The sequence below is a fragment of the Oncorhynchus clarkii genome, unplaced genomic scaffold (genome assembly GCF_045791955.1).
Source record: "Oncorhynchus clarkii lewisi isolate Uvic-CL-2024 unplaced genomic scaffold, UVic_Ocla_1.0 unplaced_contig_518_pilon_pilon, whole genome shotgun sequence".
Lineage (NCBI taxonomy): Eukaryota > Metazoa > Chordata > Actinopteri > Salmoniformes > Salmonidae > Oncorhynchus > Oncorhynchus clarkii.
The window spans coordinates 488-19,296 of record NW_027258228.1 but is presented as its reverse complement, the minus strand read 5'-3'; the positions used below and the strand labels follow the sequence as shown (position 1 = coordinate 19,296).

General features: G+C 49.1%; 1 protein-coding gene across 1 annotated transcript in view; it reads right to left on the bottom strand.

Annotated features, from left to right (window-relative positions):
- LOC139396212 (phospholipid-transporting ATPase ABCA3-like) overlaps window positions 1-18,179 on the bottom strand; it is a gene marked incomplete at its 5' end in the record, with an annotated part of 57,482 nt that extends 39,303 nt beyond the window's left edge. Inside the window, 4 exons of the mRNA XM_071143348.1 lie at window positions 12,845-12,965; window positions 13,129-13,245; window positions 13,314-13,573; window positions 17,936-18,179. Of these exons, the coding sequence (XP_070999449.1) occupies window positions 12,845-12,965; window positions 13,129-13,245; window positions 13,314-13,573; window positions 17,936-18,179 (742 nt within the window). The remainder of the gene's footprint in view (window positions 1-12,844; window positions 12,966-13,128; window positions 13,246-13,313; window positions 13,574-17,935) is intronic.
- Window positions 18,180-18,809: the final 630 nt, after the last annotated feature.

Below are 18,809 nucleotides of genomic sequence, written 5' to 3'. Positions count from 1 at the left end.
ATATCGTGGATCCCCCCCTCTCGCTCTCCCACCACAAGTTATGACTTTACGAAAGGTCATAAATTCCTGGCAGAGATTCTCTCCCCTGGTCATGCAGAAAGAGGGGGGAAATAAAGAGCTTCTCTTGGTTCAACTCCTATTCCCAAAAATTGGAGGATTAAACAATATTTCTATTTTTGTGGGAATGGTCCGTGGGTATTTAAAGAACAATCCTGTCAGAGTTGTTTTATTTGTTGACATTAGGAAGGATGGTAGCACAGAATAAATGGTAGTTTTGGAAGTGTACATTTCTCTGTTATTCATTTTCTACCTGAATGTTGTGTACAATATATGATTGAATATGAAACTATTTGTGAGAAGATGTAATGTCATGTTGGCCTTCTAAACAAGATACTTGTTTAGCTATCAAATCAAAATCAAATCAAATTTATTTAGAAAGCTCTTCTTTACATCAGCTGATATCTCAAAGTGCTGTACAGAAACCCAGCCTAAAACCCCAAACAGCAAGCAATGCAGGTGCAGAAGCACGGTGGCTAGGAAAAACTACCTAGAAAGGCCAAAACCTAGAGAGGAACCAGGCTATGAGGGGTGGCCAGTCCTCGGCTGTGCCAGGTGGAGATTATTACAGAACATGGCCAAGATGTTCAAATGTTCATAGATGACCAGCAGGGTCAAATAATAATAATCACAGTAGTTGTCGAGGGTGCAACAAGTAAATGTCAGTTGGCTTTTTATAGCCAATCATTCAGAGTGTCTCTACCGCTCCTGCTGTCTCTAGAGAGTTGAAAACAGCAGGTCTGGGACAGGTAACACATCCAGTGAACAGGTCAGGATTCCATAGCCGCAGGCAGAACAGTTGAACAGTTAGTTATAAAGTTAACTAGTCAGTGGCCACACCCCAGTGAGCCCAGACATTGCATCAGGCGTCATAGAACCGCCCTTTTCCCACAGAGTATAAAACCCACTTCCTACAAAATATACATTAATAAGTCAGAACGCCGGGACATAGTCACCACGTTGGAATGGCTACAATTCTATAGACCATACAGCTGTAGTTTTAGTTATTCGGCTGGAAATGGTTAAACTCTGAGACTTTCGATCACTACAGAATAAGAGTAAATCTTAGACGCATAATTACTAGTCTGCAGCTAGAAATGACGTAAGTCTAGAACGAGAATACCGACACACGCCAAAGCATCTATGAGAACATCTCCGAATGGTACTCTGAAGTATCCATTCTAACCACCTACAACCACAAAGGACATGGTGACGTTAAACAGACTCGCTGATGAACTGACTCTCTAGCAGACAGACAGGCGATTCCAACAACAATGACATAGGGGCATAAATATATACATTGCAATTATTCTCGAATGAGCGGACATTCATGTGCAAAGGATTAGCATTTCAGTGAATATAATTATCCACTGTGTGTAGTGAATCAATTTTGTCTCTTCCACTCTGAGTCCCCACCCCTTTCCTTTATTTACCAAGCCATCATATTGGCATTGTCCGCTAGGGACTTTTTCTTTGTATCATATAGTAACCCAAATATCTACTGTTTGTTTGTTATGTAATTCTGTGGGATTATTTAGTTAGTAAATAAATAATTAAGCCAAATTATATATATCGCTGATTCCTGACTTAGGGTTAGTGCAGATATCCAAGAGTTTGCGACATTCAGTAATGAGAACCGATGAGGTAATAATAACAATTAATTAATAGAAGACTAATTGATCACATATTAAAATATCTGTAAATCAACATTTTCTGTGGTGCCCCGACTTCCTTGTTAATTAATAATTAAACCTAGAGAACTGATTTGATATAAATAAGTCTTCACATGTAATGATAGTCCAGACACGACACGGTGAAGATGGAAAATGGATACCAAATACAAAAGACAGTCTATGGAAAATGCTCAACACTTTATGAATAACAAAGTATGTTGTACTTGTGGCTTTTATAGTTCTTGTCACACTAGTCGTCCTTGTGAAAGGCAACATATCTCGGCACACACACACCTTGATGAACCGATGTACACAAAGAGGTGTGAGAAGCATGATGGATGTGATGACGGGAACACAAGGTGTGAATGAACACTTCTCTTCAGCTTCACCGATATCCAGGCAATTACTCTAATGACCCCATAGGCACAGCCTTGAGAAGGTCTGTATACGAATGGTTTGCATGCTTAGAAAAGTCTGTGTTATAATTATCTACACCGATAGCTCTCCCTACGATTTCGAGAATCCTATAGTCACAATGCATGGTTCCACTGCACCATCAGTGTTTTATAAAGCAACTGTCACTGTGTTGTTGTTGACTGGTCAGCTTCTACAGAACCTTCAGACAGGACAGTAAAGGAAGAGAGAAATGGGTGGAGAAATAGAGGAGAGAAACAGAGGAGATGCATTGTGCAAGAGAAATACCTCAATACGTTCCTCTTTCTCTCTATTCTTCCTGTGAAATTACTAGGGCCCTGTGAAAAGCCACTTGCGGCTGACAATGTGCTGCTTTAGGCCTGAATGGAGCGTACGTACATAGAAACTATTAAGTTTACATTATCTGTTCCTTTGAAGAACGAGAGAGAGAGAGAGATGACATTCCTTTATGAGAAGAACAATAAAAAGAGGGCAGATGAGTGTGTGCAGCTCAACCCATGTGAACACAGACAAAGAGCGCAGAGAGAGAGAGAGTGACCGGGGGAGAGAGAGAGCGCCGAGAGAGAGAGAGCCGAGAGGGCAGAGAGCGAGCGAGAGCGGCGAGAGAGCGAGCGAGCGAGAGCGAGCGCGGGCGAGAGCGCCGAGAGAGCGAGCGCCAAGAGCGCCGAGAGAGAGAGCGCCGAGAGCGCCGAGAGAGAGAGCGAGAGCGCCGAGAGAGAGAGCGAGAGCGCCGAGAGAGAGAGCGAGAGCGCCGAGCGAGAGCGCCGAGCGAGAACGCCGAGCGAGAGCGAGAATGCCGAGAGAGAGAGAGCGAGCGAGAACGCCGAGAGAGAGAGAGCGAGCGTGAACGCCGAGAGAGAGAGAGAGAGCGAGCGAGAGCGCCGAGAGAGAGAGAGAGCGCCGACAGAGAGCGCCGACAGAGAGCGAGAGCGCCGACAGAGAGCGCCGACAGAGAGCGAGAGCGCCGACAGAGAGCGAGAGCGCCGACAGAGAGCGCGAGAGCGCATCAAGAGAGAGCGAGAGGGCATCAAGAGAGAGCGAGAGGGCATCAAGAGAGAGCGAGAGCGCATCAAGAGAGAGCGCATCAAGAGAGAGCGCATCAAGAGAGAGCGCATCAAGAGAGAGCGAGAGCGCATCGAGAGAGAGAGCGAGAGCGCATCGAGAGCGAGAGCGCATCGAGAGAGAGAGCGCATCGAGAGAGAGAGCGTGCGAGAACGCCGAGAGAGAGAGAGAGCGAGCGAGAGCGCCGAGAGAGCGAGCGTGCCGAGAGAGCGAGAACGCCGAGAGAGAGAGAGCGAGCGAGAGCGCCGAGAGAGAGCGAGCGAGAGCGCCGAGAGAGAGCGAGCGAGAGCGCCGAGAGAGAGAGAGCGAGAGCGCCGAGAGAGAGAGAGCGCCGAGAGAGAGAGAGCGAGAGCGCCGAGAGAGCGAGAGCGCCGAGAGAGAGAGAGCGCCGAGAGAGAGAGAGCGCCGAGAGAGAGAGAGCGCCGAGAGAGAGAAAGCGCCGAGAGAGAGAGAGCGCCGAGAGAGAGAGAGCGCCGAGAGAGAGAGAGCGAGAGCGCCGAGAGAGAGAGCGCCGAGAGAGAGAGCGCCGAGAGAGAGAGAGCGAGAGCGCCGAGAGAGAGAGAGCGAGAGCGCCGAGAGAGAGAGAGCGAGAGCGCCGAGAGAGAGAGAGCGAGAGCGCCGAGAGAGAGAGAGCGAGAGCGCCGAGAGAGAGAGCGAGAGCGCCGAGAGAGAGAGAGCGAGAGCGCCGAGAGAGAGAGAGAGCGAGAACGCCGAGAGAGAGAGAGCGAGCGTGAACGCCGAGAGAGAGAGAGAGAGCGAGCGAGAGCGCCGAGAGAGAGAGAGAGCGCCGACAGAGAGCGCCGACAGAGAGCGAGAGCGCCGACAGAGAGCGCCGACAGAGAGCGAGAGCGCCGACAGAGAGCGAGAGCGCCGACAGAGAGCGCGAGAGCGCATCAAGAGAGAGCGAGAGGGCATCAAGAGAGAGCGAGAGGGCATCAAGAGAGAGCGAGAGCGCATCAAGAGAGAGCGCATCAAGAGAGAGCGCATCAAGAGAGAGCGCATCAAGAGAGAGCGAGAGCGCATCGAGAGAGAGAGCGAGAGCGCATCGAGAGCGAGAGCGCATCGAGAGAGAGAGCGCATCGAGAGAGAGAGCGTGCGAGAACGCCGAGAGAGAGAGCGAGCGAGCGAGAGCGCCGAGAGAGCGAGCGTGCCGAGAGAGCGAGAACGCCGAGAGAGAGAGAGCGAGCGAGAGCGCCGAGAGAGAGCGAGCGAGAGCGCCGAGAGAGAGCGAGCGAGAGCGCCGAGAGAGAGAGAGCGAGAGCGCCGAGAGAGAGAGAGCGAGAGCGCCGAGAGAGAGAGAGCGAGAGCGCCGAGAGAGCGAGAGCGCCGAGAGAGAGAGAGCGCCGAGAGAGAGAGAGCGCCGAGAGAGAGAGAGCGCCGAGAGAGAGAGAGCGCCGAGAGAGAGAGAGCGCCGAGAGAGAGAGAGCGAGAGCGCCGAGAGAGAGAGCGCCGAGAGAGAGAGCGCCGAGAGAGAGAGCGAGAGCGCCGAGAGAGAGAGAGCGAGAGCGCCGAGAGAGAGAGAGCGAGAGCGCCGAGAGAGAGAGAGCGAGAGCGCCGAGAGAGAGAGAGCGAGAGCGCCGAGAGAGAGAGAGCGAGAGCGCCGAGAGAGAGAGAGCGAGAGCGCCGAGAGAGAGAGAGCGAGAGCGCCGAGAGAGAGAGCGAGAGCGCCGAGAGAGAGAGAGCGAGAGCGCCGAGAGAGAGAGAGAGCGAGAGCGCCGAGAGAGAGAGAGCGAGAGCGGAGAGAGAGAGAGAGCGAGAGCGCCGAGAGAGAGAGAGCGAGAGCGCCAAGAGAGAGAGAGCGAGAGCGCAGAGAGAGAGAGAGAGCGCCGAGAGAGAGAGCGAGAGCGCCGAGAGAGAGAGAGCGAGAGCGCCGAGAGAGAGAGAGCGAGAGCGCAGAGAGAGAGAGAGCGAGAGCGCCGAGAGAGAGAGAGCGAGAGCGCCGAGAGAGAGAGAGCGAGAGCGCCGAGAGAGAGAGAGCGAGAGCGCCGAGAGAGAGAGAGCGAGAGCGCCGAGAGAGAGAGAGAGCCGAGAGAGAGAGCGAGAGCGCCGAGAGAGAGAGAGAGCCGAGAGAGAGAGAGCGCCGAGAGAGAGAGAACGCCGAGAGAGAGAGAGAGAGAGAACGCCGAGAGAGAGCGCGAGAACGCAGAGAGAGAGCGCGAGAACGCAGAGAGAGAGAGAGAGAGAACGGCGAGAGAGAGAGCGAGAACGGCGAGAGAGAGAGCGAGAACGGCGAGAGAGAGAGCGAGAACGGCGAGAGAGAGAGCGAGAACGGCGAGAGAGAGAGCGAGAACGGCGAGAGAGAGAGCGAGAACGGCGAGAGAGAGAGCGAGAACGGCGAGAGAGAGAGCGAGAACGCCGAGAGAGAGAGCGAGAACGCCGAGAGAGAGAGCGAGAACGCCGAGAGAGAGAGCGAACGCCGAGAGCGCCGAGAGAGAGAACGCCGAGAGCGAGAGCGCCGAGAGCGAGAGCGAGAACGCCAGGAGAGAGAGCGAGCGAGAGCGAGCGAGAGCGCCGAGAGAGAGAGAGCGAGAACGCCGAGAGAGAGAGCGAGCGAGAGCGCCGAGTGAGAGAGAGCGAGAATGCCGAGTGAGAGAGCGAGCGAGATCGCCGAGAGAGAGCGAGCGAGAGCGCCGAAAGAGAGAGCGAGCGAGAGCGCCGAGAGAGAGCGAGCGAGAGCGCCGAGAGAGAGCGAGCGAGAGCGCCGACGCCGAGAGAGAGCGAGCGAGAGCGCCGAGAGAGAGCGAGCGAGAGCGCCGAGAGAGAGCGAGCGAGAGCGCCGAGAGAGAGCGAGCGAGAGCGCCGAGAGAGAGCGAGCGAGAGCGAGCGAGAGCGCCGAGCGAGAGCGAGCGAGAGCGCCGAGAGAGAGCGAGCGAGAGCGCCGAGAGAGAGCGAGCGAGAGCGCCGAGAGAGAGCGAGCGAGAGCGCCGAGCGAGAGCGCCGGGAGAGAGCGCCGGGAGAGAGCGAGCGAGAGCGCCGGGAGAGAGCGAGCGAGAGCGCCGGGAGAGAGCGAGCGAGAGCGCCGGGAGAGAGCGAGCGAGAGCGCCGGGAGAGAGCGAGGGAGAGCGCCGAGAGAGAGCGAGCGAGCGAGAGCGCAAAGAGCGAGCGAGAGCGCAAAGAGAGAGAGAGAGAGAGAGAGAGAGAGAGAGCGAGAGCGCCGAGAGAGAGAGAGAGCCGAGAGAGAGAGCGAGAGCGCCGAGAGAGAGAGAGAGCCGAGAGAGAGAGAGCGCCGAGAGAGAGAGAACGCCGAGAGAGAGAGAGAGAGAGAACGCCGAGAGAGAGCGCGAGAACGCAGAGAGAGAGAGAGCGAGAACGGCGAGAGAGAGAGCGAGAACGGCGAGAGAGAGAGCGAGAACGGCGAGAGAGAGAGCGAGAACGGCGAGAGAGAGAGCGAGAACGGCGAGAGAGAGAGCGAGAACGGCGAGAGAGAGAGCGAGAACGGCGAGAGAGAGAGCGAGAACGGCGAGAGAGAGAGCGAGAACGGCGAGAGAGAGAGCGAGAACGGCGAGAGAGAGAGCGAGAACGGCGAGAGAGAGAGCGAGAACGCCGAGAGAGAGAGCGAGAACGCCGAGAGAGCGAGAACGCCGAGAGAGCGAGCGAACGCCGAGAGCGCCGAGAGAGAGAACGCCGAGAGCGAGAGCGCCGAGAGAGAGAGCGAGAACGCCAGGAGAGAGAGCGAGAACGCCGAGAGAGAGAGCGAGCGAGAGCGCCGAGTGAGAGAGAGCGAGAATGCCGAGTGAGAGAGCGAGCGAGATCGCCGAGAGAGAGCGAGAGCGAGAGCGCCGAAAGAGAGAGCGAGCGAGAGCGCCGAGAGAGAGCGAGCGAGAGCGCCGAGAGAGAGCGAGCGAGAGCGCCGAGAGAGAGCGAGCGAGAGCGCCGAGAGAGAGCGAGCGAGAGCGCCGAGAGAGAGCGAGCGAGAGCGCCGAGAGAGAGCGAGCGAGAGCGCCGAGAGAGAGCGAGCGAGAGCGCCGAGAGAGAGCGAGCGAGAGCGCCGAGAGAGAGCGAGCGAGAGCGCCGAGAGAGAGCGAGCGAGAGCGCCGAGAGAGAGCGCCGAGCGAGAGCGCCGGGAGAGAGCGAGCGAGAGCGCCGGGAGAGAGCGAGCGAGAGCGCCGGGAGAGAGCGAGCGAGAGCGCCGGGAGAGAGCGAGCGAGCGAGAGCGCAAAGAGCGAGCGAGAGCGCAAAGAGAGAGAGAGAGAGAGAGAGAGAGCGAGAGAGAGAGAGAGAGAGAGAGAGAGAGAGAGAGAGAGAGAGCGAGTCGAGAGCGGAGAGAGAGAGCGGAGAGAGAGAGCGGAGAGAGAGAGAGAGAGAGAGAGCGAGCGAGAGCGCCCGAGAGAGAGAGCGAGAGAGAGAGCGAGCGAGAGCGCCGAGAGAGAGAGCGAGAGAGAGAGCGAGCGAGAGCGCCGAGAGAGAGAGCGCGAGAGAGAGAGCGAGCGAGAGCGCCGAGAGAGAGAGCGAGAGAGAGAGCGAGCGAGAGCGCCGAGAGAGAGAGCGAGAGAGAGAGCGAGCGAGAGCGCCGAGAGAGAGAGCGAGCGAGAGAGAGAGCGAGCGAGAGCGCCGAGAGAGCGAGCGAGAGAGAGCGAGAGCGAGCGAGAGAGCGAGCGAGAGCGCCGAGAAAGAGAGCGAGAACGCCGAGAGAGAGAGCGAGAACGCCGAGAGAGAGAGCGAGCGAGCGAGAGCGCCGAGAGAGCGAGAACGCCGAGTGAGAGAGCGAGCGAGAGCGCCGAGAGAGAGCGAGCGAGAGCGCCGAAAGAGAGAGCGAGAAAGCCTAGAGAGAGCGAGCAAGAGAGAGAGCGAGCGAGAGCGCCGAGAGAGAGCGAGCGAGAGAGAGCGCGCGAGAGCGCCGAGAGAGAGCGCGCGAGAGCGAGAGCGAGTGCGAGCGCGAGCGAGCGCAAGCGCAAGAGCGAGCGAGAGCGAGCGAGAGCGGAGAGAGAGAGAGCGAGCGAGAGCGAGCGAGAGCGCCGAGAGAGAGAGAGAGAGAGAGAGAGAGAGAGAGAGAGCGAGCGAGAGCGCCGAGAGAGAGAGAGAGAGAGAGAGAGAGAGAGAGAGAGAGAGAGAGAGCGAGCGAGAGCGCCGAGAGAGAGAGCGAGCGAGAGCGGCGAGAGAAAGAGAGAGCGAGCGAGAGCGCCGAGAGAGAGAGAGCGAGCGAGAGCGCCGAGAGAGAGAGAGAGCGAGCGAGAGCGCCGAGAGAGAGAGAGAGCGAGCGAGAGCGCCGAGAGAGAGAGAGAGAGAGAGAGCGAGAGAGAGCGCCGAGCGCCGAGAGAGAGAGCGCCAGAGAGAGCGCCAGAGAGAGCGCCAGAGAGAGCGCCAGAGAGAGAGAGAGAGAGCGAGCGAGAGCGCAGAGAGAGAGAGAGAGCGAGCGAGAGCGCCGAGAAAGAGAGAGAGCGAGCGAGAGCGCCGAGAGAGCGAGAGAGCGAGCGAGAGCGCCGAGAGAGCGAGAGAGCGAGAGAGAGCGCCGAGAGAGAGAGCGAGAGAGAGCGAGAGAGAGAGAGCGAGAGAGAGGGATCGAGGGAAGAGGAGAAAGATCACATCTAATCTGAAAGGATGGAGGAGGTTAAGGCAGTATTCAGCCTCTGTTCACCAATCAACTCCTTTCATCTCTATCGGTAATTACATAGAAGACAACTCTGGGAAGGAAGAGGTAGTTAGAACAGGGGACTCATTGGTCCTGTGTGTGCAATGCCTGAGTCGAAGATTAATCTTAAAATAGTTATTCTGTGCCCGTCTGTTGAACAAGAGATTGGCTATCTGTATTTGCTATTCCTTCAACCTGCAATCCTTTCAGACTAGCACACATTGAGAGAGAGAGAGAGAGAGGGGGGGGGGGGAGAGAGAAAGAACACGAGAAACATTACTCACAGAAAATTCCACCTGCTTTCCCTCCAAGGGACATTAATAATTCAGTCCCCAGAGAGGCCGAGTGAGGAGAGGTAGAGAGAGAAGAGGATGAGCTACTCTACCTTTTCCTGACAAATGGGGGAGTGGTAAAACAATAGAAATAAAGGCGATAGAGAGCGTGAGACAGACATTTTCTGCAGATTACACAGACCCACAAAGAATTTGTAAACAAATCCAATGTTGATAATCTCCCATATTGATCTGGTGAAATTCCAGTGTGCCATCACAGCAGCAAGATTTGTGACCTGTTGCCACAAGAAAGGGGCAACCAGGGAAGAACAAACACCATTGTAAATACAACCCATGTTTATGTTTATTTATTTTCCCTTTTGTACTTTAACCATTTGCACCTCACTACAACACTGTATATAGACATAATATGACATTTCATACAATACTATTATTTTTGAACTTTTGTAAGTGTAATGTTTACAGTAAATTCTTTATTGTTTATAATCTATTTCACTTTCCTTGGCAATGTAAACATGTTCCCGTGCCAATAAAGCCCCTTAAACTGAAATTGAATTGAGGGAGAAATAAAGACAAATTAAGAAATGCCTCATCTCTAGACACAAGACACTAAAAACCTGACTCCACAGCCCACAAAGGGGCTCTCCATCCACATCAGCCCCTGATCCAGTCCCCAGTGGACCCCAACATTCAGGCCTGGCTGATTCCTCCATTACTACCAGCAAGAAGCAAGAAGCAAAAAGCAATGAAGAAATTGTTTCCTGAATTTAAATGAAGCCCCCTTTGCAGAGTCACACCGAGGAGCCCGTCAATGGGAATACCCACTCACCTAACTCTGCAGTTCAGATCTGAATGCGAGTACCCACTCACCTGACGCTGCAGGAGGTCAGAGTTTCAGGCAGCGGAAGGCCACCTGGAGAGGGGTCCTGTTGTGACTAGGGGCCAGGCACAGCTGAGGCCAGCTAAAAGCCCTTTCTCGCCCTACTCTAATAATGACATCATACTGTATGTCACACACCCAACCAATAATGTAAAAAAATAAAAATAAAAAAAAAAGAATCAGGAGAAAATATATCATGCACACCGTAAATCAGACACGATTTCAACGTTTTAATTTGCTAAGCTTTCAGCTACTCTTTTACAAGCCAAAGCCTGACAGAAATTGTATGGCTTCTGGGAGTAAATAACAGCTTGTCTGATTACACCAGAGTCCAAATTGGTCTTGAACACAATCACAGATCATTTTAATCTCCATCTGCACTCTTTTGTTGAGGAACAATTTGGAGAAATTGGACTAGACTTTTTTGTTCGAAAAGATATGAAAGTATAGAAGAAAAAAGAATTGTGAAAGAGAAATGATAAAGGACTATCAAGCGTCATCAACTGAAGGCCATTTAATAATCACCATTACCTTTTTGTGTGAGGGTATGATATTAGCAATAACCAAATGAGCCTGTGTGAGATTGGCTGTGTGTGATTGGCTGTGTGTGATTGGCTGTGCTTTAATCCTCGGTCACGTTCAGTCGGCACAAACCAAGAAAACCTGAGTGAAATGAGGAGGTACCCTCTGAACTTGTCCAATAAGAAACGCTTATTTTTGTTTTACATTTTGAAACTTTTTTCTACAGTGTGCCTTTCTGAACATAACCTCTGTAAAGTCAGTCCGGAGACTAGTTAACATTATTTTTTGCTAACCTCACAAGTCATCTTTCCAGTACAGCACAACTCTGACCACACCAGCAGGGATAAAAAAAGCAACATCCGCATTGTGCCGAGATTAATAGCTCAACACCCAGGATGTGTACAACTGGAAATGTAATGTATCATAAAGCATCAATCGCCTTCGATTAGAACATAAACAATTGATTATTCTAAACCTTCCAAGCATGTGTATTGGCTGCTAAACATAAACGTGTACACATACAGGTTTTTCACCACATCTCCTCTCCCTTTGTTCCAGTTTGTCACATTGAGTGACTGTTTAATTATTCCATGAGGCTGAATAGACATTTGATTGCCCATCTTCCAGGCTCCAATGACTGATGGAGCTGGTTTACTGCTGTTCACTCAGAGGAAAGACGAAACAACCTCAGGAGAGTCAAATAATGTGATCTACACTACATTTACGGTTGAAGTCGGAAGTTTACATACACCTTAGACAAATACATTTAAACTCAGTTTCACAATTCCTGACATTTAATCCTAGTAGAAATTCCCTGTTTTAGGTCAGTTAGGATCACCACTTTATTTTAAGAATGTGAAATGTCAGAATAATAGTAGAGAGAATGATTTCAGCTTTTATTTATTTCATCACATTCCCAGTGGGTCAGAAGTTCACATACACTCAATTAGTATTTGGTAGCATTGACTTTAAATGTTTTAATTTGGGTCAAACGTTTTGGGTAGCCTTCCACAAGCTTCCCATAATAAGAATTTTGGCCCATTCCTCCTGACAGAGCTGGTGTAACTGAGTCAGGTTTTTAGGCCTCCTTGCTCGCACATGCTTTTTCAGCTCTGCCCACAAATGTTCTATGGGATTGGGGTCAGGGCTTTGTGATGGTCACTCCGATACCTTGACTTTGTTGTCCTTAAGCTATTTTGCCACAACTTTGAAAGTATACTTGGGGTTATTGTGCATTTGGAAGACCCATTTGCGACCAAGTTTTAACTTCCTGACTGATGTCTTGAGATGTTGCTTCCATATATCCACATAATTTTCCTACCTCATGATGCCATCTATTTTGTGAAGTGCACCAGTCCCTCCTACAGCAAAGCACCCCCACAACATGTTATAATTTTGTTTCATCAGACCAGAGGACATTTCTCCAAAAAGTACGATCATTGTCCCCATTTGCAGCTGCAAACCGTAGTCTTGCTTTTTTATGGCGGTTTTGGAGCAGTGGCTTCTTCCTTGCTGAGTGGCCTTTCAGGTTGTCGATATTTTACTGTGGATATAGATACTTTTGTACCTGTTTCCTCCAGCATCTTCACAAGGTCCTTTGCTGTTGTTCTGGGACTGATTTGCACCTTTCGCACCAAATTACGTTAATCTCTAGGAGACAGAACGAGTCTCCTTCCTGAGCGGTATGACGGCTGCGCGGTCCCATGGTGTTTATACTTATGTACTATTGTTTGTACAGATGAACGTGGTACCTTCAGGCATTTGGAAATTGCTCCAAAGGATGAACCAGACTTGTGGAGGTCTACAATTATTTTTCTTGGCTGATTTCTTTTGATTTTCCCATGATGTCAAGCAAAGAGGCACTGAGTTTGAAGGTAGGCCTTGAAATACATCCACAGGTACACCTCGAATTGACTCAAATTATGTAAATTAGCCTATCAGAAGCTTCTAAAGCATGACATCATTTTCTGGAATTTTCCAAGCTGTTTAAAAGGCACAGTCAACTTAGTGTATGTAAACTTCTGATCCACTGGAATTGTGATGCAGTGAATTACAAGTGAAATAATCTTTATGTAAACACTTGTTAAAAAATTACTTGTCATGCACAAAGTAGATGTCCTAACCGACTTGCCAAAACTATAGTTTGTTAACAAGAAATGTGAGGAGTGGGTGAAAAACGCGTTTTAATGACTCCAACCTAAGTGTATGTAAACTTCCAACTTCAACTGTAACAGAACATACTATACACAATGGAGCATCTCTCAGATAGCACAGGACGGCTGAGGTTTTAGAAAACCATGAATAAACAGACAGATGGAAGGTCGGACAGACATTTTGAGACACACACACACACCTCTTGAGAAGAAGGCACTGATCATGAAGCTGAAGTTGATGGTTGCCACGGCAAAGACAAGCAGGAAGACAAAGACCAGGGTGGGGTCACTATAGGTCAACACAGCTCCATTAGGGCTCACCTAGAAAGGGCCAGGACAGGAAAGAACATCATTATCATCATGAATACTAAAAACACACTGAATGAAAAATAATTACCCTCCTCAAAGCAATAGAAAGAAAAGACTAGTTAAGTGTTTTTGTTTATGTTTTATAACATAACCGTTATGTGAAGCGCAAACTCACCTTGATGCAGAAGAGCAGCGTGACGAAGAACATGGAGATGGCGAGGAAGAGGAAGAACATGAGGAACCAGGCCGTCCAGTGCAGCCAGTTACTGAGGCCCATCATCCGCATGTACTCCTGTAGAGAGTAAGTAGAGTGAGATTGACCGTTTGCTTGACTGACAGGTAATCCACCACCTCACCCACCTTGAGCTTCCTCTCCTTCTCCTGCACCACGGCCCTCACGATGTTCAGAGAGGTATAGGTGAGGCTCAGCACCAGGAGGAGGGGCAGCTGGTTCTGGATGGCCAGGATGAACACGTCGTAGATGAACGGCGGGAAGGGGAATCGGCGGAGGACCACCCGGGTGTGGGAGAGGAGCCAGGCTGCTCCTGTGCTGTTATAGGAACGCATGATGGCCTGGTTGACCGCATGCTGCACTGCCAGGAAGCCCTCGCGGAAATAACCTACGGAGAGGAACCGGGTTATGTTAGAATAACTACATCCCAATTCTCAGGTGGGCCCTTGTGCACTCCTCCCCATGGATCAGCACAAACAGTCTAGGGAGGTTCTTTAAATCAGTCTCCTGACAATGTTAGTCTGTGAAACCAAGTCATGTTTTCCTGTTTGCTTATGGCGGAATACAGCTCATTCAGTTCAGCGTTAGTGCCAGCATCAGTCTGTGGTGGTATGTAAACAGCTACAAAGAATACAGATGAAAACTCAGGCGAACAATAGCTCGAGACTTCCTTAGATATCATGCACCAGCTGTTGTTTACAAAAATACATAGACCGCCGCCCCTTGTCTTACCAGACGCCTATGTTCTATCCTGCCAGTACATCGTATAACCAGCCAGCTGTATGATAATATTGTCGCCATTCAGCCACAACTCCGTGAAGCATAAGATGTTACAGTTTTTGGTAGTTGGCAGTTTAATCTTCCCCGTAACTCGCCAATTTTATTCTCCAAAGATTGCACGTTTGCGAGCAGAGTGGAGGGAAGTGGGTGTTTCTTCAATTGCCTACAAATTCTCAAATGGCAGCCAGACCTTCGGCCCCTAATTCTAAGCCTCCTCTTCATGCAGATCACAGGGATCGGGGCCTGTTCCCGAGGAAGCAGTATATTCTTTGCGTCAGGCTCGTCAGAGTCATGAAAGGAAGAAAAGGATTCTGCTAGTCCGTGGTGAGTAATCGCAGTCCTGTGGTCTAGAAGTTATTTTCGGACATAAGAGACGGTAGCGGCAACATTATGTACAAAATAAGTAAAACAATGTGTTACAAACAACGCAAATAAACAACAAACAAAAAAATATCGGCTGGGGCCACGTAAAACATCTGCCTGCATTCTCCGGCGCCATCTTACTAGGGCCCATTCTCGGCGTCTATACCTTGGGCCCATTGTTTTTCCTGTTCATGTCATACTGTATACTGGTGGGAAAAAAACGTCTGGTTCTAATTATGACACTCTTCCATTACCATGGAGATAAACAGGAAATGAGGACTCATTCTGACCTTTTTACCAGATCATTCCTTAACCCCACCATTTTAACATATTCTGATCTGAAAATGTTGACAACAGCTACTCACTGAATAATCTGAACTGATGAAGGGATAGACGGCTTAAAGAGGCAGGAGGTAGGCCTCAGTAATGATGAACACTTTTACATTTTAATCCATATTTAAAATGCATGAATTCTGACTGAAACTCTTTGTGGTTTTGTCAAGTAGACTGGAATGGTTTCCTCTAGGCGAGCCTTGGGCCATATTCATTAGGCACCAATTTTTTTTTGTGAACACTGAAACATTTTCGTAAATGTTTTCCATTTTGTGCTTTAATAAATATGACCCTGATATCTCCCATTGGAGACACATTAACACAGCCACTTAATTTGATATCAAAGGTCTGGCTCAGTAGAGAACACCAGAACGCCACTTCTCCTCTGTTCTCGTCACTCGTTCATCATCTCTTCCTCTTTTGAGAGTCAGAATATTGACATAGCTTGAAGGAGGAAGGGAATCAAAAGGGCTGGGTCTAAGATGGAGGATCTGGAGCCATGAGCAAAGAGATGGGGCAACATCCTATTCTCAATTTAATACACTACTTGTTACGCAACCACCACCATCGTTTCTGGATATATTCTGGAAAATATTTTTTAAATATCTGAGCCGTCACCATTTATCAGTGAGAAAAGTGAATATATATATGGATGGACAAAAAAAAAAAAGTTTCCTGATGAAGGCAAAGCTGTGAAAAATACCATTTGGGTTAGAAACGTAGTGTGACAAGGGGGTATTACTAGATTACAGGGCTCAGCCAAACACTGTTGCCCTGTGACACAGAGCAAGGCTTGCCATGGGAACACAGCGGGAGCAAGGAGGAAAGGTTATCTTTCAAGGGGCTGTGCAAATAGCTAAAGCTCTCCCATCGAGTGTGTGATCTGTCAACACAAGATAATGACAGTGCACCTGACTGCGGCAGTTGGTTAAACCCTCCTGTGTAGGAGTACAGGTTTACATGTTATATTGTATATGTCACTTAGGGGTCACTTTTATGCAAAGTAGAGTTGCGTTTAATAAAAATAAAAAAGTGTTTGTCATGCTTCAGACTAGAGGTCGACCGATTAATCGGAATGGCCGATTATTTAGGGCCGATTTCAAGTTTCCATAACAATCGGAAATCGGTATTTTTGGGCGCCGATTTGCTGATTTTTTTATTTGTATTATTATATATCATTTTTTTTACACCTTTTATTTAATCATTATTTAACTAGGCAAGTCAGTTAAGAACACATTCTTATTTTCAATGACGACCTTGGAACGGTGGGTTAACTGCCTCGTTCAGGGGCAGAACGACAGATTTCCACATTGTCAGCTCGGGGGATTCAATCTTGCAACCTTACAGTTAACTAGTCCAAAGCAATAACGACCTGCCTCTCTCTCGTTGCACTCCACAAGGAGACTGCCTGTTACGCAACTGCAGTAAGCCAAGGTAAGTTGCTAGCTAGCATTAAACTTATCTTATAAAAAACAATCAATCATAATCACTAGTTAACTACACATGGTTGATGATATTACTAGATATTATCTAGCGTGTCCTGCGTTGCATAAAATCTGACTGAGCATACAAGCATACAAGTATCTAAGTATCTGACTGAGCGGTGGTAGGCAGAAGCAGGCGCGTAAACATTCATTCAAACAGCACTTTTATGCGTTTTTCCAGCAGCTCTTCGTTGTGCGTCAAGCATTGCGCTGTTTATGACTTCAAACCTATCAACTCCCAAGATGATTCTGGTGTGACCAAAGTGAAATGGCTGGCTAGTTAGCGCGCGCTAATAGCGTTTCAAACTTCACTCGCTTTGAGCCTTGGGGTGGTTGTTTCCCTTGCTCTGCATGGGTAACGCTGCTTCGATGTGGTGGCTGTTGTCGTTGTGTTGCTGGTTTGAGCCCAGGGAGGAGCGAGGAGAGGGACGGAAGCTATACTGTTACACTGGCAATACTAAAGGGCCTATAAGAACATCCAATAGTCAAAGGTCAATGAAATACAAATGGTATAGAGGGAAATAGTCCTATAATAACTACAACCTAAAACGTATTACCTGGGAATATTGAAGACTCGTGTTAAAAGGAACCACCAGCTTTCATACGTTCTCATGTTCTGAGCAAGGAACTGAAACGTTAGCTTTCTTACATAGCACATATTGCACTTTTACTTTCTTCTCCAACACTTTGTTTGATTGAACATGTTTCATTATCTACTTGAGCCTAAATTGATTTTATTGATGTATTATATTAAGTTAAAATAAGTGTTAATTCAGTATTGTTGTAATTGTCATTATTACAAATACATTTTTTTAAAATGTCTTTATTATTTATTTTAAATTGGTTGATTAATCGGTATCGGCTTTTTTGGTCCTCCAATAATCAGTATCGGTATCGGCGTTGAAAATTCATAATCGGTCGACCTCTACTTCAGACAGCTACAGTCTCTCCAAACACACAAACTCCTTCCTCTCGTATCTGGCTCTGATCCACTGTTCCTGAAGGAGCCTGCAGAAACACTTGGTGTTTGTTTACTGTATTTACTGTGTTTATGCTTGAAAAGATTCACTGTCAATAATGTCTGATTAACCAACATGGATGACAGATCAGGGTGGTGTTCATTAGGGCATGCAACTAAATATGTTTTGCAACGGAACACAAAAAGGAGTATTTCTTATTGGACCAGTCCAGAGAGTTCCTCCCTGTTTCAGTCCGTTTGGTGCCTAATGAACACAACCCTGGAGTTCTCATCCAGTGAGTGTATAATGGTGTACTTATCTTTTAAATATTATAAATATTATATTGCTCCTCTGCCCTGTAAAATAATCAGGATTGCCAAGTCAAAAATATTTCTATTACAGAAATGATTGGAATGGACGGTCACCCATAAAAATACTTTGACACCCTTCTCTCCAATTCCCTCTGCCTCACTCTGAATTTATCATTCCCATTTCATGTCTAGTTCCCTCCCTCCCCCTATTACCACCCTTGTCTTTCAACCCTTTCCCTCACTATCTCTCTCTTCGCTCTGCCTGTCTTATCAGTAATCCGTCTTAACATGTACACAGGCAATATGAACAGGCAAACACAAACATATGAAGCCTGAGACTGTGTTTATGTGTGTGTGTGTATATATGTATAATTATTATTATCCTCACGGGTGCCGGAAATCCCTCAAAGTCCCCTCAAGGATAGTAGAAAAAGGAACATTCTCCATTGTGGGTACAAAGGCTATGTTAAGCTTAAGTGTTAAGTTTAGAGTTACAATTAGGGTTAGGGTACAGGCTCACCAGGCGTGCCCCCCTGGAGGTCGTACTGCTCCCTGGGCCCGGGCAGTTGGAAGAGGGGGAACAAGTTGAGGGTGTGCCAGTCAAAGTCATTGTTGATGTTCAGCTCAGACTTCTCCTTGGCCGGGGCATTACGGGGACTAAAGCTGAACCGCAGGTGGTAGCTGACCTGTAGGGGATAGGAGGAGGAGAGGAGGGAGGGAGGGAAAGAAATAGAGAGAGTAAAAGAGAGAAAGATTATGAACAACTGGAAGAGTGGATTTTCTTTTTGTAGATGTGAAAGATCAGATTATTTATATTGATCCACCACCATCTACCTCTCTGCCCACCACACACCAACACATTCCACTGACACAGGGAGAGGGTGACAGAGTTAAATCTCCATAGGGAGGATGGTGTCCATCAACCCAACCAGGGAATTCTCATCTCTTTTTCCTGACTTCCTTCCAGCAGGTCATTCCCGCTGCACAGGTAAAAAAAAAAAACTGTGGAGCTTTAGCTTTTGGTGTGTCGAGGTCTGCCGCTTTCTGTCCATTTAGGTCATTTCTGTAGAATATTTGTGTCTCTATAGGCAACCCCTTTTGGCTCAAGAGCATTCTCAGATGCAAACGTTCTGTATAGCCTCAAGCCTCAAAGTGTGGTTAAAGGTTAGCATGTCAAGGATTTGGCTGGACTGCAGGTGACTCCAGGATTATTGTATTTGAATGAGGGGCAATAATACCGTCAGTGAGAACCAGATGCTTTCATATGTAAACAAAGAGCTGATTCAGGGTTCAAGGTTCAATTAGGGTGACCACATGTTCCAGATTGTGCGGGACAGTCCTGCATTTTGGCCTTTCGTCCCACAACCAAACAATCATGTCCCGCATTTTACCAA